Raw genomic sequence first — 23,792 nt, 5'->3', positions numbered from 1 at the left:
TAACCCTTGATTGATATTTTGACTGGGTATAGAATTATTAACTGAAAATAACTTTTCCTTGGAATTTAAAGTGTTGCTTCATTGACTTTAAGCTTGCAGTATTACACTGGAGACTTCGGGTGCCATTTTAATTCTTGTTCTTTTGAACTAACCAAACTCCACACCCGAAAAACAAATAATTCAGTGAAGAAATAGACAGAAGACCTGAATAGACACTTTTCTAAAGAAGACATCCAGATGGCCAACAGGCACATGAAAAGATGCTCAGTGTCACTCCTCATCAGGGAAATACAAATCAAAACCACACTGAGATACCACCTCACTCTGGTCAGAGTGGCTAAAATGAACAAATCAGGAGACTATAAATGCTAGAGAGGATGTGGAGAAATGGGAACCCTCTTGCACTGTTGGTGGGAATGCAAACTGGTGCAGCCGCTCTGGAAAACAGTGTGGAGATTCCTCAAAAAATTAATAGATCTACTCTATGACCCAGCAATAGCACTGCTAGGAATTTACCCAAGGGATACAGGAGTGCTGATGCAGAGGGGCACTCGTACCCCAATGTTTATAGCAGCACTTTCGACAATAGCCAAATTATGGAAAGAGCCAAAATGTCCATCAACTGACGAATGGATAAAGAAGATGTGGTTTATATGTACAATGGAATACTCTTTGGCAATGCAAAAGAATGAAATCTGGCCATTTGTAGCAATGTGGATGGAACTGGAGAGTGTTATGCTAAGTGAAATAAGTCAGGCAGAGAAAGACAGATACCATATGTTTTCACTCATATGTGGATCCTGAGAAACTCAACAGAAGACCAGGGGGGAGGAGAAGGGGGGAAGAAGTTACAGAGAGGGAAGGAGGCAAACCATAAGAGACTCTTAAATGCTGAGAATAAACTGAGGGTTGATGGGGGGTGGGGGAGAGGGGAAAATGGGTGATGGGCATTGAGGAGGGCACCTGTTGGGATAAGCACTGGGTGTTGTACGGAAACCAGTTTGACAATAAATTTCATTAAAAAAAATAATTTTTGTTCTTTTGTATGTGACCTTTTTTCCCCTTGAGAAAATTTCTGGGATGTTTTCTTATTTTAATGTGTCAATATTTTTTTCCCTTTATGTTTTTTCTATTCTTTCTTTTTTTTCTGGAATTATTGGTAGTTATATGTTAAATTTCCTGTTTTTGTCTTCTATTAACTACTTTTGCTATATTTAATCTCTTCCTCAATGTTTTGGGAGAATTTCTTGATATTTTCTTCAGTTGGTTTTTTTTAACAGTTGCTATATTTTTACATTAAGATCATTTGGATTGCTTCTTTTTCATGGCAGTCTAGTTTTTATTTTACATCTCCAAAGATAGTAATTATATAGGTTTTTTAAAAGTTTTTAAGAAGTTCTCATATCTTTCTTTTTATCTTTTCAATTTTTGTTTTGATTTCTCATGTCAACTTTCTGCAGATATTGGTGATCTGTAGTGGTCTGTTCATACTTAAAACTGAAAAAGGCTAATTGTGGTAGTTCTGTGTTTACAAGGGACCTTACCAAGTATAAGTGTTGGCCTTCATTTTAGGCTATTTAGATGCAGAGCTACTATTTTGTTGGAGAACTGCCGAATATTAGTATGTGAATATCTTTTCTCTGGCACTGTTGAGTTTCTCTAGAGGGAGGATCTTCATTCTGGGAGAATGGTGGGGGAGGGGTAAGTGGAACAGGAAGTAAAGTACATTTTTCCTGGTCCATGGCATTCCCTAATTTACGAAAAGGATCAGGATTAGATGTTTGAGCATTTCTTATGTTGACTTTTTAATCTTTTTATTTGTTTTTTATTTTAGAGCGAGCAAGTGGGGGTGAGGGGTAGAGGGAGAAAGTGAGAGAGAGAGAAAGAGAGAGCGAGACGAAGGGAGAATCTCAAGCAGGCTCCACACAGCACGGAGCCTGATGCGGGGCTCAATCCCATGACCTTGGGATTATAACCTGAGCTGAAATCAAGAGTTGGACGCTCAACCAACTGAGCCATCCAGATGCCCCTCTTCTGTTGACTTTGGCTTTTACTTAAATCAGCCCTGTGCTTTGTACACACATGTTTGTGCAGGTACCCCTTACCTCCTTAATGTATCTATGTCTCAGAGTCCCAGGCTTTTATCTTTCAGTTTTTGCACAGAATAACACTTCTGTAGATATGCAACCAATCTTCACTTCCTTCCTTCCCACTGCCCATTCTCTGCTTCTAACCCATACTCCTTGTATCCCGTCTTCGAGCCCTGAACTTCTCAGGGTCCTGCAGGGCAAAATTAGCTCACTTTTTGATGCTTGCACCTCAGCACACACTGCCTTATGCTACTACTTCAAAGTTAAATTTACCTGGTCTTCATGTCACGGAGAGATTGACTTAAGTCTTTGAGGAAATCAGCAGACTTCTAAAATTATGGCAGACTTGCACTTGGCATGGTTTACACCTGTGTATTCAGTTGAACAGATACTTTCTATATGAATATTAAGAGATTTGGGATTAGTTGGAATTAGAGCTATAATGATAGCCCTTGACCTTTTCATATATACTGTTATAACATGTTCGTTTTAGGATGTGTGTCACAGTCTCAAGTGTGATGTTGTAATTGTACAATAATGTGTAGTAATTCTTCTAGAGGTATGTAGATTTCATTGTTGCTGTTTGGCTGCTGTAGCTGGTTTTCTGATCAAGTAGTGATGAAGGACATTTGCATCATTACATTTCATTACATTTTGTCAAATTGAGAAATGTGTGGATTTTTTTTTTAATTTTTTTTTTTTAACGTTTATTTATTTTTGAGACAGAGAGAGACAGAGCATGAACGGGGGAGGGTCAGAGAGAGGGAGACACAGAATCTGAAACAGGCTTCAGGCTCCGAGCTGTCAGCACAGAGCCCGACGCGGGGCTTGAACTCACGGACCGTGAGATCATGACCTGAGCTGAAGTCGGCCGCTTAACCGACTGAGCCACCCAGGCGCCCCAGAAATGTGTGGATTTTTAAGCAGTAAAACAATAATGAAATGTTTTTCCTATACAAGTTTTACAGTGTTTTTAGGAAAGAAACGTTATTTTAAGCAAGGCAAAGCAGGTTATATATTTAGTTTCATATAGTTAGTATGTAAAAAGTCTTGTGGATTCTGTTTGGGGAGGATAGGATAGGATGGGGTGGGAAGCACAGAACCTTTAAACAATATTAATAAGGACTTACAGAAATAAAAATAAGATAGTAGTGTTAATTTAATTGTTTATGTGAATGTAACTTCATTTTTACATGGAATGATTTCTTAATGATCACAGGAGACATTTTATATTGTCCATAGTATTTAATTGAATGAAACCACAAACTGTAAGTCTTAGAAACTTCCTAAACAAATACCTGAAGCATGGAACTTTTAAAAGGTTTTTGTCTTTTTTTTTTTTAATGCTTATTTATTTATTTTTGAGAGAGAGAGAGAGAGAGAGAGAGAGAGCATGCATGTGAGGGGCAGAGAGAGAGGGAGACAGAGAATCCAAAGCAGATTCCACGTTGTCAGGGCAGAGCCTGATGCAGGACTTGAACCCATGAACTGTGAAATCATGACCTGAGCCACAGTTGGACACTCACCCTACTGAGCCACCCAGGTGCCCCAGGTTTTTGCCTACTTAAGAAACAGTTGCTTCATTAGGACTTAACATTAGCTACCCTCCTCTATTGGCAAATCAGAATATACCTAACTTGTAGGGGTTTTTTTCTCCTAAGGGAAAGGATATAGTATTTGGTAACCCCTGTTACTATTTTTTTTTTTTTAAACCAGCTAGTTCTCTTACGAACAGCTAAGTATTAACCACCTCTTGTGCCAGTATCAAGTTATTTTCCTTTTGAGAGAAATAAATAATTGGAAATTTCTTTTTTTTAGTTAACACCCCATTTATTTATTAGAATACATTACTTTGTTCTGCTTCAGAGTCTCCTGTTTTATTCTATTCCTTTTCTTCATTCCCACGGACTTTCCCCCAACTCCCAGGCTTTGTTCTTGGCCTTCAGCTTCTCTCTGTCCATTACTTGAAAGTGTTCAGTCATCCCGTTGTGCTGGAGAGAGTAGAGCATTCTACCAGATGGTAATGTTTTGGACAACACAGGTTTACTGGATTGTCACTGATGAAGAAGTCATACTTTTTTTCCCAAGATCACATTCACTAGCCAGAGTTAAATAGAAAACCCAGAGCTTTTTGCCCTAGTCCATTCTGTCATCTTATCTAGTTGTCATTAATTATAGTTAATCTAAGAAGTCATTGCATTTGAGACATAATTTGGCCTATTAAATTTGGCTTAATCATTTAATTTGTAATTGCCTTTGTTGTATTTTTTTTTTTTTAAGTTTGTTTATTTTTGAGGGTGAGACAGAGCATTGGGCGGGGGCGGGGAAGGGGTTGGGGCAGAGGCAGAGAGAAAGGGAGACACAGAATCCGAAACAGGCTCCAAGCTTTGAGCTGTCAGCACAAAGCCTGTCACGGGGCTTGAACTCACGAACTGTGAGATGGTGACCTGAGCCGAAGTCTGATGCTTAACCCACTGAGTCCCCTGGGTGCCCTGCCCTGCCTTTACTGTATTCTTCAGGAGTCAATTCTGAATGAAGGCAGTGTTCTTGGTGGGAAGAAAAGAGACATAGAGGAATATATAAAGTTAAGGAATTTTTGATATGAAAACAGTTTCTAGCTGTTGTTTCACCATTCTTCTTTGATACATTTACACCTTTATTTGACTCTACAGGTTGTTCAGAATATACCTGTGACCCTGGCTGTCCTGAGCTGCTGGAGTAGCATTAGGCTGTGGGTCTCATTCAGACTTGAGCAGGTGTAAGAATCACCTGGGGTGCTTGGTAAACAGATTCCTGTATTGTGAATCACTGCCCGCTCCTCTCCAACTTTCTGATTCAGTAGTTTTGGGCTAGGGCCTGGCAGTTGGCATTTACAACAAGTTTAGATGATACTGACACTGTTCTGAGTATCACGCTTGGAAAACCACTAATATAAGGTAATGAAAGGTCTTGCAGTAGACCAAGTATAAATTAATAATGCCTGATATAATTTCTGAATATATCTTCCCCTTCCTTACAAACAAATAACAAAGAAATTCAAAAGGAATAGTAGAACTTAACCTGGTTTACTTCAGTCTGTGTGAAATAAAATATGCTTTAAACTTTAATTCCAGAACAACCACTAAGTGGTATGCCATCAACTGTTTTTATAGTAAGCATTTATTTTGGTTTTCGGTAAATTCATTCACGTGTTAGTGAGTACTTGTCATGTGCTAGGCACTCTTTGGCGGGAGTTGGGGCTGTAGTAGTAAATTCCTCCTCCAGGGGGCGAGTGTCTAGTTTGAGGGAGATGGACAGTGTGTAATATGTCAAGTTTTGATGAATTACTTGGATAAATAAGTATGAGAATTGAACATATGTATTCATGCCTGGTATGAATTATATATCTCTAATAGTTTATTATTTATTAATAACCTGCTAATATTCCCAAACCTTAGATTTCAACTGTTCCATGTGTTTTAGACTTTGTTTCACTTTATTTTAGTAAAGATCAACTAAGCAACTTTCTCAGCAGGACTTAGACTGCATGAACTTACTATCTAATAAATATGTGTTTCTAGGTTTAAGTCTTGTGGCATGATGTTTTGAGGCTAACACTAGGGATTTACATTTTTTGAACTGGACTGTCTCTAGAGAGCACTGCATTCTTCAGTTCATTGAAATGCTCATTGTTCTGATTTTTATACTAGGCCTGCTTTGCTCATTTATATTACTGACCTGGGCCTTGTTGGGTTTTGAGTTTTAGTACCTTTAAACTGCTTAAAAAGTAGTGCATTATTTTCAAGCTGGAAAACACAACCTAGATAAAATTTAGAAATTTAATGGTAATTTTTGTTCAGTGTCCATGCTTTATATTTCTTTTGGTCAGTCTGAACTTTTTTGTGGACAAAGTTGAGAGTGATTGACTACATTTCTCTAACAAGAGGATCTAGTTTTAAAATTCAAGGCTACATACTGCACACATACAAACACATGCTTTGTATGTATGTGTATATATTTTTTTAAATCAGGGATTAGGTTGAGATTAGCAAGGAAATAATAGATACCTTGAAGTTTCTTGGATTGTCATTTTAAGTGTTGATTGCAGATTGGCATGAAAAACCTTCCTAATCTTTGGCTAAGAGTTTACACCAACATGTGCTCATTCTTCATACTACCTCTGGTTCTCTTGATGCTTGTCTGTATTCTGTTCTTTTGCTACCATGGTGAAGATCAGCTGGTTTCCTAGAAGAAAGTGATGTTAGCTTGTGTCTTAATCCATTCAGCTGTTACAACAATATCAGAGACTGCATGGCTTATAAATCACAGAAACTTATTTCTCACGGTTCTGAAGGCTGGGAAGTCCAAGATGAAGGCGCTGGCGAATTCAGTCTGGCAAGGGCCCGCTTCCTGGTTCCTGTAGACTGTCTTCTTGCTGGCGACTTCTATTACATAAGGAGTGAGGAAGGTCTCCGGGGGTGCTAATTCCATTTGTGAGGGCCTCACTCCCATGACCTAATTACCTCCCGGAGGCCCTTCCCAGTACCATCACATTGGAGGTTAGGATTTCACCCTATGAATTTTGGGGGAAGAAACACAGATAGTCTGTAATAGCCAGCATTTAATAAAGGTCAGCTGAATTGGCTACTTATTTATTTATTTTCCAAGCAAAATATATGTAGAAATAGACGTATATTATATTTATAGATGGAAATGTAAAGTGGAAATAGATACGGCTTTTTTTGATGTGGAAATAGGCTTTAAGATTTTCTTCTGTGATCATGCCTTTTTCATTTTGGTTTTAAAGTCTCTTTTCAAAGATACTTAAAAGCAGAACATAAAAAAAAAATGCCACATGAAAGATACCTGAGAGGCATCAGCAATTACTGCTTCTGTAGTGGGACTCCATTCTGTACTTACAGCCGCAGGATTTTACATTTTAGATTCTTTTTTCTCCTTTGTATCCTTGACTTGGTGATTTGCTGAAGTGTAAAGCCTGTGGTTGAGAAGTAGGAGTGCTTTCCAGTTGCAAGCAGAGGTGGAGATCATCGAACTCAGCAGTTGGGGTGCCATGGGATGATTATGTTAATTCTTGGCTTCTGTACTTGAAGTTTGCTTTCTGAGCATGTCACCTTCGTTAAGCCTCAACTTTTGGTGTAGAGTGGGTATGTGATCTGGTTTAGGTGATATAGGAGATTCAATAAACTAGAACCACATAGAAGAGAAAATCACTTTCGGTTGATCGCTGACAGCGGCCTTTGTGTTTGTGGACAGAGTAAACGGGTGGGGCACCAACAATTTCTGCTGTATTCTCAGATATGCTGAGCTTCTCTTACATCCATTCTCATCTCAGTACACAGCAACCCCATCCTTGGTGCTCAGGCCAGAAACTTTGGAGTCATTCTGGACCCTTCTGTCATATCTCACATCTAGACTGTCAGCAAATCTGGTTGGCTCAATCTGTAAAATATGTACAAAGTCTGACCTCTCTCACCCTCACTGCTACCACCTGGTTCAACCTCCATCATCTCACAGCCTCCTCACTTTGCTTACTCCCAACATAGCAGCTGGATGAGCCATAGAAAACCCAAGTCAGAACACATCACTTCTCCATCCAAAACTCTCCAGATGTCCCCATCTTACTTAGAGTAAAAGCCAGTCTTTTTTTTTTTTTGGTTTGACAATATTATTTAATATTTTATAACATACCTTTTTTTTTCAATATATGAAATTTATTGTCAAATTGGTTTCCATACAACACCCAGTGCTCATCCCAAAAGGTGCCCTCCTCAGTACCCATCCCCCACCCTCCCCTCCCTCCCACCCCCCATCAACCCTCAGTTTGTTCTCAGTTTTTAAGAGTCTCTTATGCTTTGTAAAAGCCAGTCTTTAAAATGTCCTCTAAGGCCCTCTGTGATCTGGCTTCGTCCGTCCTTTTGTGTGTGTCTGTGTGTGCGTGCATATACAGTTCCTTTTGGTTTTAGCCTTTTATGTAGCCAAAACTTTTCTTTCTTCATTCCCTTCAGTGCAGGAATTCATTGGTCAAGATTTTCATTCCATCTTTACTACTCCATCCTGCTTGATTTTTGTTTTGTTTTTTTACATTTTCACATGGTAAATTTACTTATTGTATAAATTTCTGTTGGTTTTGACAACTGCCTGGAGTGGCGTATCCACCCAGACGATTCTACACAAAACAGTTTGTTCTCCCATGTTAGCCTTTGTAGACAGTCCTCCCCACCCTCTGGCCCCTGGCAACCACTAGTCTGTTTTCCTTTTTATAGTTTGACTTTACTGGCATCTTATATAAATGAGAATCTTATAATAGCCATTTTGGTCTGAGTCTCAACTGGCGAAATGCATTTAAGATTATTCCATGTTGTATGAATGTGTTCTTTAGAATAAATATAAGCAAGAGGGGTGCCTGAGTAGCTCAGTCAGTTGTGCATCTGACTCTTGATTTCAGCTCAGGTCATGATCTCAAGGTCGTGGGATTGAACCCTACATTGGGCTCCACTCTGAGCATGGGGCCTGCTTGGGATTCTCTCTCTGCCTCTCTGCTCCTCCCCTGCTCACACATGTGCATGCATGCTTGCTCTCTCTCTCTCTCTCTCTCTAAAGATAAATAAATGAACATTTTTTAAAAAGAATAAATTTAAGCAAGAAAAAGTGAATTCATTTAAAGAAAATACTGAGCAACAATGACAGGTGGTACATACATATCAGAGACCTCTTGAAGCTGAATTTGGAAATCAGTAGGTAAAGGCTTTCTTTATCTGGTACTTCTGACAGTAATTAGCCATGTACTCTTAGGGAAGTCAACTCTTTGCTTTCCACTTGCTGGTAAAATGAGTAGTAAAATACTTGGTGTAGTAGTTGTTACCTTCTGCCTCTTGAGATGGCGGTGGTTCTATAAGACTCAGGGTATTTTAGGTTCTTTGGATAGCTCCTTTTTCCAGCGGGCAGGGGCAGAGTAGCTCTTTTTAACGTTGGCGTTTCATTGGTGTGAATCCCCTGTCACCCTGGATTTCAAAGTTGTTAGGACCAGCTGTTGTAAAAACTTTATGAAACCTTTAGTGAAGGAAGGAGAGCCAGTCAGTAGGAATGAGGTCAGCCTCAGTGTAAGTAAGTCTCCAGTTCATTGATGTTTTTCTGTTGGGCTTATCAAGTGTAAGTTGGTAGAGTCTGAGTCTGAGCCTTAGTAATGTCCAGGAAGTGCTGGTGGTGCAAAAATGCCTGCGAGTTTCTAGCAACCTCTTTTGTCACTGTAGCATTTGGACTTATAATATGGGGATGGTCCTATGTTACGTGAATTTTCTCGGGGGTGTCGCTGAAGATTGATCGTTGAGGTTCATAATTTTCCAGAACTTTGTTGTGGTTCATGGATAGGCTGCCTTGTCACATCATTGGCAACATGTATTTGAGGGTGATGTGCGTTTGAAAATGCTCCACTGATAACAGATACGAAAACTGGAAAAGGAAACCAAAGATACTTGCTTGTTTTGTTTTTATTTTTAAAGATGGATTCATGGTCATTCCTTTTTAAATCGTAATTAATGGCTTCTTTAAAATCCCTGGCAAAGTTGCTGTTTCCTTGTTTTTGAAATGGGATAATAATTGAGTTGTATTTAGGTGATTGAATGTCAAAGAAATTAGAATAAGTGAAAGGAATTTGAGAGCACAAAATTGCTTTGATTTGTGTTTACATGTGGTATGTAGTAATATTTATTTTACTTTTTACTTTTAGTAATGAATGTTATAACTATTGAAGATTATAAGAGCACTTACTGGCCAAAATTGGATGGTGCCATAGATCAGCTTTTAACCCAGAGTCCTGGTGACTATATCCCCATATCCTATGAACAGATATACAGGTAAGTCAAGATTTCATCTGCCTGGGTTTGAGAGGGTATGTTGAGATTCATGACACCTTGAATTACGGCAGTAGGTATGCATATAATACATGTATGGTGAGGCTCTATAGGTGATTTGTATATTCCACACTTGGTGGTTGGAGGTTTGATTTTATACTTTCTGCTTCAGAATTGGCTTTTGAATCAAGGTAGAGTTAACCTCAACTCGATTAGACTTCCTCCCACCTCAGCCTGCTACCCCCACTATACATAATGAAGAAACTTTGGAGGTCAGTGAAAAAGACACGAATGACCAGTATCTGGTGCAAAAATAATGTATTTTTTGTTTCACAGGGACACCCTTGCTCGATCTGTTGATGTTTATTGACACACAATTCTGTCTTTGGTTATTTTGTTCCCCGGGTCCTGGTAAATGGAAACAGCAAATTAGTGAGGACCTGGGGTAGGACATGAGATCAGCCCTGTCACAGAGGAGGAAGCGACAGTTGTGTTGTTCGACACAAGTGATGCACAAAGAGATTACATTGCAAACCTTTTGTGAGTTAGAAACTTGGTGCTAATTATCTCTCTCCCTTATTTTGATATTCATTGAAACGAGAGAGTGAGTGAGAAGCTAGTTTGTAAGTAGTTATAGTCAGATTCTCAGATTCTCACCTGATACTGGATTATCTACTACTGGCAAAATGTGTAATGCATTACTCTGAAAGATTTGCAGCTGGTGGTAGTATCTCTTTCATCTGAGCACTGATTGGGGCAAGGTAAACTTCTATTTAAAAGTTGTGATTGGTCAGTTTTTTAGGCCTGAATTGATTATTTGACCAGTGTCCGTATATCCAAAGTATGCATTCATCTTAGGTTGAATGAAGTTCTTTGTTGCTAACTTGGTTTTTCTGTTTTGGTTTTCCCCCACAGTTGTGTGTATAAATGTGTCTGCCAGCAGCATTCAGAACAGATGTACAGTGATCTGATTAAAAAGATAACTAATCACCTAGAGAGAGTCTCGAAGGAGCTGCAGGTAAAAAACTGATCGTACTGATTTTTGCTTCCTTGGGATTTTTGGACTGGTTGAAAGTAGTCTCTATGATATATATTTGGAGGCTTGTTAATTTGATTAAGGTATAAATTTATAAATATTTCCTAGATGAGTATTGACCAAATTACCTAACTTTTAGAGTAATTTGTTAGAAAATGAGATATAAATTGTGGAACTTTTTAGATTGAATATACTTCAGACTTTAACAGATTCCATTTATTATGTCAGTGTTGCTTTTATTTAAAACTTGATTGTTTCTGCTAACCTTAGTATTTGATGACTTTTATAATATAAATGTAGGTATATTTTAATTTTTTAACTGTAACCTTTTTGATATTATCTTTGAGGATTGGTGATGGCCTGCTAGTTTCTAATATTTGCTAATATAAACAAGTGAAGTCACATTTTGTTGATAAACCCTCTGTAGATGAACATCATCCCAGCTGTAAAATTTGGGTAGGGCAGGTTGCAGAAAGTATTCTGTTGAAGGAAGCACTTGGCCTCTGATCCCTGTCCCTCCCTGCCTTAGTAAAGTTTCCAGTGCTTGAAGGTCAGGGACTATCTTTATGCCAGGGCCAGATCATATTTTCGTTCTGGTGCAGAAGTGACATGTATAGAAAAGTCACTCAGCAATAGATGACCAGGATCCATACCACACTTAGGAAGTGCTCCAGCAATTCTGGAATATCCACAGTTTCTAGCATGCTTTGGCCTTGGATATTGTTCCTCACTTGCCTTCTGGTCTGAGGTATCTTGGTCTTGTTTACTGCAAACAGTTGCCCTAAGTAGCTTTTATTTATTTATTTTTTGATTGTAGCCAGAGCTGTGTTTATCATGGCCAAATACATAGTTTTCCTGTTGTTAGAGTGTAAATTGTTCTTTAATCTTTTTGCCACCAAATATGAAATATTTACTCATTTAACAAACAAATTTATATATTAAAAAAATTTTTTTTTAAAGTTTTATTTATTTTGAGAGAGAGCAGGCCGGGGAGGGGCAGAGAGAGAGAGGGAGAGAGAGACTCCCAAGCAGGCTCCGCACCATCAGCATGGAGCCCAACGTGGGGCTCGAACTCAAACTGAGATCATGACCTGAACTGAAACCCAGAGTAGGACACTTAACCGACTGAGCCACCCAGGCGCCCCTAACAAAAAAGTTTGGTACCTAAGCATTATAAGTTGTGGATGAAACCCAGGATCTGTGCATGATAGCTTTGAGTTACTTGCTGACGAATTCTTGATTCTACGCTTGCCCTTACTTCTCACATCCAATTTACTACCAGATCTTGTTTGCTTCCTATTTCTCTCTTGGCTCCTGTCCACTTCTCTTCACTAGCCACTACCAACCCAGGCACTGAAACACTCATCTAAGCTGGTTACTCTGCCTCTAGTCTTCACATCTCTTGCTTTATTCTTCATTTCAGAGTGACGGTTTCTAAAGCATAAATCTGATGATCATTTTTCTACTAGATGGAAGTTCAGACTTTTTCATATGACTTAGGAAACCTTTCATTATTTGATTCTGCTTATTTCTGTAGCCTGATATGTTATGTCTCTGCTCCTGTGTATTGAACTTACTTCAGTTCCTTGAACAGTTTATGTACTCTTCTTGGCTTTTGCCGTGTTAACTCGATGGCCTGGAAAGTTCTTCCTTTTTCTCTGCCCTCTTATTTTTTTGGCTGGCGTGATCTTACTCTGGCTGCAGCTTGGACATCATTTGATTTGGGAAACATTCTCTGATACTTTGTTCCCCCAAGTCTGGGTTTGGGGGCCCCTCACCTGTGCCTTTGCGACACCTAGTATATTATTGTAGTTCATTCTGGGTATTATAACTTCTTGTTTAGCTGTGCCTTTCCCTCCACCTGCCCCCAATATTATTTTCTGGGAAGGCAGAGGAACATGTCTGCTTTCTTTGTTATTGTGTCTTTAGCACCTAGCCCAGTATCTGATACATCCTAGCTGTTTTTATTGCGTTGTTAGTACCTAGTCTAGTATCTGATACATACTAGGCATTACATGCCTATTGAATGCAATGTATATCAAATATTTACTAATAAATAATTTACTGCTTGTTGAATAACCTTTTTCTAGTAGAAATCTGAATGTAATCATCTTTTTTAACATCAAGCATTAGGTGGTTTTGGTGTTCAGGAGTACCAGAGCTTTTATTAGAACAGCAAAGAACTCAGTATCCTCAAAAAGGATGATTTTTATTAACACTGTTTTGCTGTTATTGAAATAATACTAATTAATCTTCTAAAAGAAAAAAAAGCAAACCATTTCAGTTCAATTATCAGGGCAAGATATGCTACTTGTCCTATTTATATCTATGAAATGTGGGTTGAAAATGTTATTATGTGTATTACACTTGGGCCCTGACTTCACATGTAGATCATTAATTTGACCAATAGAACTCTGATTTGCTAAATTCATTTGTTAAATTGGAGCTTCTGCTTGAGTAGATTTTTCTTGTATTTAGTCTTATTAAGCACTGTAAGACGTTTTTTCATTCTTACAGTTACAGTGTTATATTTTTAAAGTTAGAGGGCACAATAGTATTGTATTATCAAGCTCAATCAAATTGGTAGTTTTGGAAGGTCACTTGGTTACATCTTTGCCGTGTGTTTGCTTCACCAATTATCAATAATATGAAGGTAACCTGTTACTTGCCCAGGCTGTGCTGCCTGGGGTACCAGTCGGTACTCTGGAGTCACTAAGGTTTAGAGACTAAGTTTCTGAGGTTTTGGAGAATGGTCCCTGTCAGTGTGCCTAGAGCTCTCTCATTCTTTATCATGAATGTCTGATTGTCCATTAACCTTACTTTATTGATGGACCTTCGTTTATTTAACTGATTTTTGATTGATGAATATTTAGATTGCTTCCAATCTTTGGGTGTTACTAACAGTGCTGCAGTGTTTACTACGTCCGTCCGTATTGCAGTTCACCAAAGTTGTACCAACGTACAGTCAAACCAGTTACGTATAGATCGGAGTGCCTGTTTTCCCTCACCCTTTCTTACTAATACAGCATATTAGAAGACTAAATTTTCACTTTAGGTAATGAAGTAATTTTTATTAAAAACGAAAACATAAGAGTGGTATCTTTTTTGATGTTAGTATTTTGGAACGCACATTGATAAATGTAAAGGTAATATATAAAACCAAGGGAATGTAGTTGATTTTTAGAATCAGTACATGTTCTACTTAAGAGTTCAGCGATATGGCCTATAAAAATATTTTACTTCAGAATGATATCTTTTGTAAGATTCTAAAGTCTAACCATTATTAAATAGCCTGGTGAAGTGGGTAAAAACATGGGGACCTGCGTTTTGGTCTCAACTCTGCCACTCAGTAGTTGTGTGCCTCTTGACTAAACATGCTGGTATCTTGTAAATTTTCTCAACATTGAAATGAAGTGGCTTTACTGAAATATCTGGTTGCATTAAGCAAAGTAATAAGGTATTTTGTCTACTGCTTCCTGCTTGGCAAATGCTTCTTCGTTGTTTTCCCAGGCTCAAGCTTGTTAGTGTCCACCTGTGTGGAATGTTCTGGACTCCTTGCGCTCCCCTCAAAGCAAAACAGACCATTGGAATTTTTCCTTCTGGATACTTACAACACCTTGGCAATGACAACCCTGTTAGAGCAGTTGTTGCGTTATATTGTTTCTGCGTCCGTGTTTGGCCATCTCGCAGGTCCTCCTATGAGGGCACAGACTCTGTTGTGTTTGTCTTTTTATCCGTCATGTCTGGCACACTCCCAACACAGCAACTAAATTTGACCTATCCTATGGAAAGAGTAGCCTGATTAGGTACATACAATCACTAATCTCTAGATGTTTAGGCATTTTATAAATTTATTCAGTGTTCAGTTGATTCTGTTTATTGATTTATTCATTGTTACAAATACGTGGCATAAGTTTTCATGTGGAACAGAACAAGACTATATGCCAGGCTCCATGAGCCAGAAAAGTTTAATTTGGGTGGAACGTTTTGTTTGCAACTCTGATTTTAGAAATGAAATACTGTTAAAATTTGCTAAAACAAAAGTGGGATGAGTTGCATTTGGCACATCATCAGAAATGTAGTACGTGTTGATAAATCCATGAGTTAGACCTTCAGGGCATGGGCCTTTATCTTTCAAGGACATCTTAAAATAGCTGCAGGTTTGTATGGTTTATGTGTCAGAGTGACTTATTTATCTCCATCATAAGTCATATCCTGTTGGGGAGACTGAAGGGTATATGAAATAATCTTCCATATTGCTCAGTTATTGACTTAAAAACTAGAGACTACTGTTTTCAGAGATTTCAAAAGATTTTAATTAGTTAAACCTAAATGTTTCTGCATAACTGTATACTCTAACGTGTTGACTCTTAAAAAAAAATCGGGGCACCTGGGTGGCTCAGTTGGTTGAGCGTCGACTCTTGATTTTGGCTCAAGTCATGATCCCAGGGTCATCGGATTGAGCTCTGTGTCTGGCTCCACGCGGAGTGTGGAACCTGCTTAAGATTCTCTCCTCCTTGGACCCTCTCCCCTGCTTGCACTCACTCTTAAAAAAAGGAAATCCTAGTTCTTTTATTTTGGAAACAATGACTTTTCTACCACTTAAGTAACTTTAAAAAGCTTTTTTGTTATTTAGTTTATTAAGTTTCAGAAATCACTTAAATAGCTAACCCTACTCAGTATTCTGCTTACATTATACTACACAGCATGTATATCTATACTTTTTTACCTACTACTAGATTGAGCTGTGATAGTGTTTTGCGGTAGGTTTTTTTTTTCTTCCAAGTTTTTATTTATATTCCAGTTAGTTAATATATAGTGTAATATTAGTTTCATGAGTAGAATTTAGTGATTCATCACTTACATGTAACACTCAGTGATCATCACAACAAATGCCCTCCTTAATACCCATCATCCATTTAGCCCATCCCCCTGCCCACTCCCTCTGCCTCAGGTTTTTTTAAAGCCATTCTGCTCCCTTGCATTTAACTCGTCTCTTCTTTAAATAAATTCTCTTTTAATATATTTTCCTTTTTCTGTATCTCTAAAGCCTCAAATGTGAATTTCTAGTTCTGATTTTTTAATATACCAGTGAATGGAAATAGGTAACAGGTTTATTAGTTTAGTGAACGATATTCTGGTTAGTTGTGGAAAATTCTGTTGAAACTCTTAGCAGTCCCCATACTTTTGGTGAGGGCTCAGACCAGGTTCTCCAAATGTCTGTTGACCATTTCAACTGGGATTTCTTCTTGTGGATGCCTCATATTCGTGTCTAAATCTAAATTCCTCTTCACCCAAATAATTTTCACTCTCAGACTTGAGATTTCATGTTCATCTTTGACTCCTTTTTTCTCCTTCACCCCTTGTTTCCAGGTGATTGTCAAGGTTGATAGAACACTATCATTTCCCTTGCTTCTGTCATCTTTCAGTCTAATTGCTGTTGTTCTTCTCCATGTCAGTATTGGCTCATGTCTGCAGCATTCTCCCAGTTGGTTTTTCTATACTCTTTGGTTAAGTAATCTTCTGAAAACACTAATATGATGGGCACACTTTCTTGTTCAGAAACCTTAGACTCCCTATTGCCTTTCTCAGTCACAGTCAATTTTTTGGTTAGTATAAAAAACTGAGCTGGTTGATTGGTTATGGGGGTTCCTAGTGGGAAACCTGATGTAGCCAGTGCCTTCCATCCAGGTATATAAGGTAGTCTGTTAGGTATAACAGCAGATAAATGATTGATAAGGCTAGATAATTTGGACCAACGCTTTACTGATTACAATGTAAAAAATGGACAAGGTTGCTAATAAAAAGTGTAAGGAATTATAGGATCACAATCGGAGAGAAGGAAACCCAGAGAGGGGAGTCTAGCACTTGAGCCATTTCTCCACTAGGGGCCCCTGTTTATTCTGGAAAAGAAAGCTAATTGGCCGAGAATTTAATAGAGTTTTGATGGGCTTGTGGGGGTAGGGCGATAAAAATTGGGAGATTAGAGTCCATCAAACGTGAAGGATCACATCCCAACGGTAGCAAAAGTAGTAAGTTACCGACTGTTGTAACTGGAGCCTGATTCCTGACTGCATTAAGGTGGTGTGGATTGGCTAGTGCCTCTAGTTGCTTACCAGAAGCAAAAGTAAATTGTCTCTGAGAAAGATAACATTATCTGAGGCATCAGATGGTTCTCTGATTTTTCATAAACAGTATCTGGCACTCCATCAGAAATAACTAGTCATGTTAGGAGGTGAGCATAAAAGTAAAAGAAATGGTAAAATCCATTTCCGGACAAGAATTGAGAGAATCCATCATCAGTAGTCTCTCACCTTAAAGAAGTAATGAAGAGTGTTGTTCAGATAGAAAGAATATGTTCCTAGATGAAAACTTGGAGAATCAGGTAGAAATGAAGAACAACAGAAGATAAATGTGTGAGTGTAGAATAATAATGATAATGTCTTATAGAGTAAAAATCTATGTAATCAAAACACATGACAATTACATGTAAGGTGGAAGGGAGTACCTGGGTGTCAAATGTTCTAAGGCCCTTGCATTGTGTAGAAAGAGGTGAAATACTAAGTTAGACTGATAACAAGGATGCAGTCTGTAATTTTAGGGTAGCCACTAAAAGAATGGTAAAAGAAAGTATAATTAACAGGTAACAGAGGAAGAAAATGGAATAACTTAAAAATAATCAAGGAAATCAAGAAAGGATTAAAAAAAAAAGGACAGAGAACAGATGGAACACATAGAAAACAAATAGTAAGGTAATAAATTTAAACTTCAGCATATCAAGCAAGGGCCACCTGGGAGGCTCAGTCGGTTAAGCATCCGATTCTTGGTTTTGGCTCAGGTTATCACCTCACCGTTTGGGAGTTTGAGCCCGATGTTGGGCCCTGTGCTGCCAGGGTGGAGCCTGCTTTGGATTTTCCCTCTCCCTCTCTCTGCCCCTGCCCCATTTGCGCTCCCCCTCAAAATAAATGAACTTAAAAAAATTTTTTTAATTAAAAAAATCATTTAAAAATAAACTTCTGTGTATCAATTATTATGTGAAATGTTAAGACTACCGTATTTAAAAAAGTAAGCAGATTATCCAACTGAATGCAATTCTGCAACCTTATGAAATGCTGCTAATATGAGGCAGCATATTTAGCATAATCTTAGACAGAAGGATTGAAAATAAATGATGGAAAAAGGTATACCATACAAACATAAGCCTGAAAGAAAGATGATATAGCTACATTGATATCATAAAAAGTAGACTCAGAGCAAGAGGTACTATTGTATATAAAGAGAACTTGTTTTAGGTTTATTTATTTTTGAGAGAGAGAGTGCACGCGTGCAAGTTGGGGAGGGATAGAAAGAGGGAGAGAGAATCCCAAGCAGGCTCTGTGCTACCAGCATAGAGCCCGATGCAGGGCTCGAACCCACGAACCGTGCAATCATGACCTGAGCTGAAATCAAGAGTCGGACACTTAACCGACTGAGCCATCCAGTTGCCCTTAAAGAGAACTTTTTATAATAAAAAGTTCCAGTTCCAGGAAGGTATGTAACATTTCTAAAATGTGTATGCACCCAATAACATAACCCCTAAAAGGATAAACAGACACATCCATAATCATAGTGAGAAGTTAACACATCAGTGATGTTAGCAGCATTTATCTCAAGAAATTAGAAAAAGAATACTGATGAAACCCAGAGAAAGAATTAAGTCACAATCTTTGCTAGTAGACCGTTGAAATGATCAGAAGTATTCAGGAAACTGTGGTACAAAACAGAGTAAGAAAAGTGCCATGACAGACTAACAATAGTCACAGCCAGATAGAGGAGTAGAGAGGAGGCAGCATTAAAAATGATACGTCATGAAGAATGGGTAGATGTTTGGGGAGGGAGCATTTTGGGGCTAAGAAAGCTTCATAAGCAAAGGCAGTTTCTGGGGAGGTTTGGGTAGCAAAGAGAGGTCCTGTGAAGTTAGATGTGGTGTTTGAGGGAAACTGGGAGGAGATCAGGCGGAAAAAAGGCAGATTGGAACCAAACTGTAGAAGCCCTTACGTACCAGGAGTTGCATCTTAGGTCAATGTAGAATACAAAAGATTATATAAATATAAATCGGTTGCAGTAGACCAGGTGAACTACAGGTCCACAGTTCCTTATCTGAAATTCTAAAATCCAAAAAAAAGCTTTGAAAGTGTATTTTTATTTTTGTAAGTTTGGTGTCAAAACTCGTGTTGTAGTAAAACTTGATTTAAACTCGTGAGGAACTTGGTGGGAACATTTACATATTTTTTTTCCTCAGAAATATCCGTGTGTTACGAATTTCTCCCAAAAGATCAGTGTGTTGCTATTCCCAATCTCTACTGCATATTCCCAATCTCTACACATAACATATTGTGTAGATACCATGATACCTTCTGAATCTGAAAAGTTCTGAATTAATGGCACACCTCTAGCCCCAGGAATCTGGGACAAGAAATTGTGGACTTGTTGGTAAGGAGAAGGGAGAAAGCAGCATCTAGAATGTGTTGCAGGGATCAGAGAAACAGAATAGCTAAAACCGTGACCAGTTGGAAGAGAGGCAGGGTGAGCGGATTGAGAGATCGATATGGTTTCCATAGAGATGTTGGCAGTAGCTAAAGGGGACTTGAGAGATAGGGAAGGAAGATAATGGTTTGAGAACGTTCAGGTCTGCAAACATTGAGTGTCCATGTGTGGGCAAATGTGCTAGATGCTAAGGCTGCAGGGATAATTAAGATGCAGGTTTATTCTTTAGTACTGTTTAGGGGAAAGGTGTAATGATCGTTTTAATATATTAGAATGTGACGAGTAATAGGATAGAGGTAGGAAATGAGTCACAAGTCTTGCTAATTTTCCCCCGTGTGAAGTGTCTCAGATTGATCCCATGCCATGTCCCTAGTTTAGGTCCTCATTGGGACTTGGCTGAAAAATAGAAAAAGATTTCTAATTTGTATCTTGGCCATGCAGCTTGCCTTAGTCCGTTTTGTTTATTTTTCAGACTTACCATCTATTTTCTTAACCTTTTGACTCTCTATTTACCTAAAGAGCAAAGGCCATACTCCTTAACAATTAGGATTTCAAGGCTCTTCACACTGTGAACTCGGCAAGATAGTGTAACATTATTTTGCTATTAAAATTTAAATGGGCTGTGTGTTTTCATCCTCATGTGTTTTCTCATTTGGTTTCTTTTGCCACTATGAACAATGGGGTTGGTGCCCCATGCAGTTGAAAATCTGAATGTAACTTTTCACTTCCTCCAAACTTAACCACTAGTAGCCTATTGTTGACTAGAAGTCTTACTGATAACATAAGCAGTTGATTAACACATATTTTGTATATTATATGTGTTATATATTGTATTCTTACAATAAAGTGAGCTAGAGAAAAAATATCAAGAAAATCATAAGAGAAAATACATTTACAGTAGTGTACCGTGTGGAAGAAATCCGTGAATAAGTGGACCCATGCAGTTCAAACCCGTGTTGTTTGAGGATCATCTCCCCCCTTTCTGGAAAGGGGCGTTCTACTTGTCTGTTAGGGTTTGCTGAGCTTTTAATTTTAACTCCATTGTTCCCAAGAGGCTTAATTAATCACTTTCTCTTCTTTGCTTCTGTAGCATTTTATTTGTATTGCTACTGTCGTCCTTAGTTGAGCACTTTGACGTCTATTTAGTTACCGAGGAGGATGCCATCTGTGCAGCCTGTGAGCTCCTTGAGGGCAAGAATCCTGACGTACTAGCGTTGGTTTCTTTTGGCCTGTTGTAGTCTTGAGCTCAGTTAAGTACTTATTACATAAATATTCTAGTCATAATGCCATTAATCGAATGTTTGCATTTCTCTTACTTATGGGATGCACGGTAGGAGTATATGTCTCTATCTCATAGATGTTAGACTTAGCTAAGTGACTTGCTTTGGCCTGTGAATTATGAAAGAAAGTGAAGTGTGTATGGTGAAGTGTGTACCCAAAGATCTGAAGCCCTTAAGATCAGCTGTCCGATTTTCTGAATTTCCCTTTGCCTGCTAAGTGTTTCAGATGGTGGAGGCTTTCTTATCCTGGGTCCCTGGGTAAGTATGACATGGAACAGACTTTCAAGATGGGCCTGTAGCCTGAGGAAGAAAGCTTTGCTCTATATTTTTTTCCCAGTTTGCACTCATTGAAAAAATGTACAAACTTGGTTTTAGTGTAGTCATGAAGTTGTGCAGCCATCACTGCTAATTTATTTATTTGTTTGTTTGTTTATGTTTATTTGTTTCTGAGACAGAGACAGAGCATGAGTGGGGGAGGGGCAGAGAGAGAGGGAGACACAGAATTCGAAGCAGGCTGCAGGCTCTGAGCTGGCAGCACAGAGCCCAACGCAGGGGTCGAACTCACAAACTGTGAGATCATGACCTGAGCCGAAGCCGGTCGCTCAACCGACTGAGCCACCCAGGCGCCCCACATCACTGCTAATTTAAAGAACGTTGTAGGTACCCTAGCAAGAAAACCGCTAGTCACCGGCAGTACTTTCCCACCCTCCCCTTCTCTCATCCACTGGCAGCCACTAATCTGCTTTAAGGTTCATTCCTGTTTATATCATGATTAATACTTCATTTCTTTTTATGGCTGAATAACATTGCATTGTATGGTTATAGTACGTTTTATTTATTTTTATTTTTTTAAGCTTATTTATTTATTTTGAGAGAGAGACAGAGTGTGCACAAGTGGGGGGTGGGCAGAGAGAGAGGGAGAGAATCCCAAGCTGACTCCACACTATCAGCATAGAGCCCAACTTGGGGATCAAACCCACAAACCATGAGATCACGACCTGAGCCGAAATCCAGAGTCAAACTCAAACTGACTGAGCCACCCAGGCACCCCTATAGTACATTTTATTTATCCAGACTTTGTTATTTTAAGTCACTGAGATAAGTATTTGAGTTGACAGTATTTAGAATATCCTGTTTGCCCCAACATTTGGATAATTGAATTTAATGGATAGAACATTCTGTACTCTTAAAACTGTCTTAAATGACCCTTCCATACTTTGATTATTTTTGTGTACATCTGAACCCAGAATCCATTAGAGCAATCATGAGGCATTTTCCCCCATGTAATGTTGATAAATTTATTGTATACATTAATGCACTTTATTCTTTTGAGAGTATATTTTCACTTTCACAACAGCTATTGATGTTTTGATCTATTAGCTTTATAGCCAGTAACCTGTTCACAAGTGTGTTCCTTCCAGCAGTTGGTCAGTGATCTGGAGCTTGCGCTGTACATCGTGTACGTGAATATTGTGTTTAAACAGGCTTGGTTCTTAGGCCAGGACAATAACATTGACGTGTTAGGAATGGTACCGGTAATACTAACCTGAGTTCAGGGTTCTGAGGAGAGGCCACAGAAACAGACATGGGGAAGAAAGATGTTGCAGTTTTTATTCCCCAGTAGGGCTGAATTTGGAACGGTTAGATGAGTATTTGTCAAGTAATTGTGTTTAAACCATTTATTTTACTAAGATTGGAGTAGTTTTAATGTCTCGTGAGCTGAATATATCTTGGTTGAGGTCAATATAATTTGACTCCAGACCTATTCGTAATAATGGAAATTAATAGAAACTAAACCACAATTAGTCAACATTATTTAACTTTGTGTCGCTCTTCAGAGACACCAGATTACAAATAAAAGCTTTACTGCCAAACCGCCAACAAACTGAGCCAAATTGTCTTGGTGTTTGAAGTCAGAGCAAGGGTTGCTTTGCTGTTTGTGTTTTGTCCAGTGGGTGGCAGCATAACTCAACTGGTTGTCTTGGTGGCCAATTTGAAATTTTACGTATTTTTTAGAGGCTAGAATTTCTGTACTCTGTTTAACTACAGAGTGTGTTTTGAAAAAAACTTTCATCCCCCGAATATGCTATTTAATCCTTACTGAGTGAGTATGATATTTTTTAAACTTTCTTTTAATGTTTATTTATTTTTTAGAGAGACAGAGTGCAAGCGGGGGAGGGAGAAAGAGGGAGACACAGAATCCGAAGCAGGCTCCAGGCTCTGAGCTGTCCGCACAGAGCCCAACATGAGGCTTGAACTCACCAACCGCGAGATCATGACCTGAGCTGAAGTTGGATGCTTAACCGACTGAGCCACCCAGGAGCCCCAGGATGATTTTAGATAATAAGAAAATTGCCTATTGTCTCTACATAGATTTCAAGTAAAATAATTATCATTGCCAACTGGTAGGCAGCTCTTCATATGTGTATTTCACTGAATTTTTTTTTGAAAAAGTTATTTTGAGATCTATTTTTTTATCCAAACTGAAACTTAAAGCACTTGTTATAGCAAAGTTGTTCTTGTCTCACTGAATTTGCCAGTGAGATACTTCAACCCTCTGCAGACCATAATTCTAGTAAGTTCACTGTCAGTTTTTCAAGATAGGGACTGTGTTTTCTTTTTATATGCCCTCATGGGGCTTAACATAGTGTCAGACTCAGAGAGAGATCCAATAAAATACTTGTTGATAAAAAGCATGTGCTTGCTTTACAGCTGAGATTACTAGAACCATCTACTTGTTACTTAAAACAGCATCCTGAAGATGGAATTTGTGATTAGCAAGAGAGTCAAATCACTCCAGTAATGAATAGATGTTTGTAGTTATTTATCATCACAGTGTATACAGAGTACAAATATGAGTTGTATTCTTTTTATTTATTTTTTAAATATTCATTTATTTATTTTGAGAGAGAGAGAATGAGGGAGAGGCAGAGAGAGAATCCCAAGCAGGCTAATGTGGGGCTCGATCTCACAAACCGTAAGGTCACGAACTGAGCGAAAGTCAAGAGTC

The 23,792-nt window shown here is 38.5% G+C and overlaps 1 protein-coding gene across 7 annotated transcripts in view; it reads left to right on the top strand.

Moving 5' to 3' along the window:
- The window catches only part of CACUL1 (CDK2 associated cullin domain 1), an 83,365-nt gene that overhangs the window by 16,638 nt on the left and 42,935 nt on the right, over positions 1–23,792 (top strand). For all 7 annotated transcript variants that reach the window (XR_007460966.1, XR_007460965.1, XR_007460964.1 and 4 more), the window contains exons 2-3: positions 9,817–9,943; positions 10,856–10,958. Coding sequence is in view for 1 of the 7 variants with exons in the window: in XM_049646557.1 (XP_049502514.1) it covers positions 9,817–9,943; positions 10,856–10,958 (230 nt within the window). In the remaining 6 variants the exon portion in view is untranslated. The remainder of the gene's footprint in view (positions 1–9,816; positions 9,944–10,855; positions 10,959–23,792) is intronic.

Source organism: Panthera uncia, chromosome D2 (genome assembly GCF_023721935.1).
Source record: "Panthera uncia isolate 11264 chromosome D2, Puncia_PCG_1.0, whole genome shotgun sequence".
NCBI classification, from domain to species: domain Eukaryota; kingdom Metazoa; phylum Chordata; class Mammalia; order Carnivora; family Felidae; genus Panthera; species Panthera uncia.
This window is presented reverse-complemented; position numbering and strand designations above follow the sequence as displayed.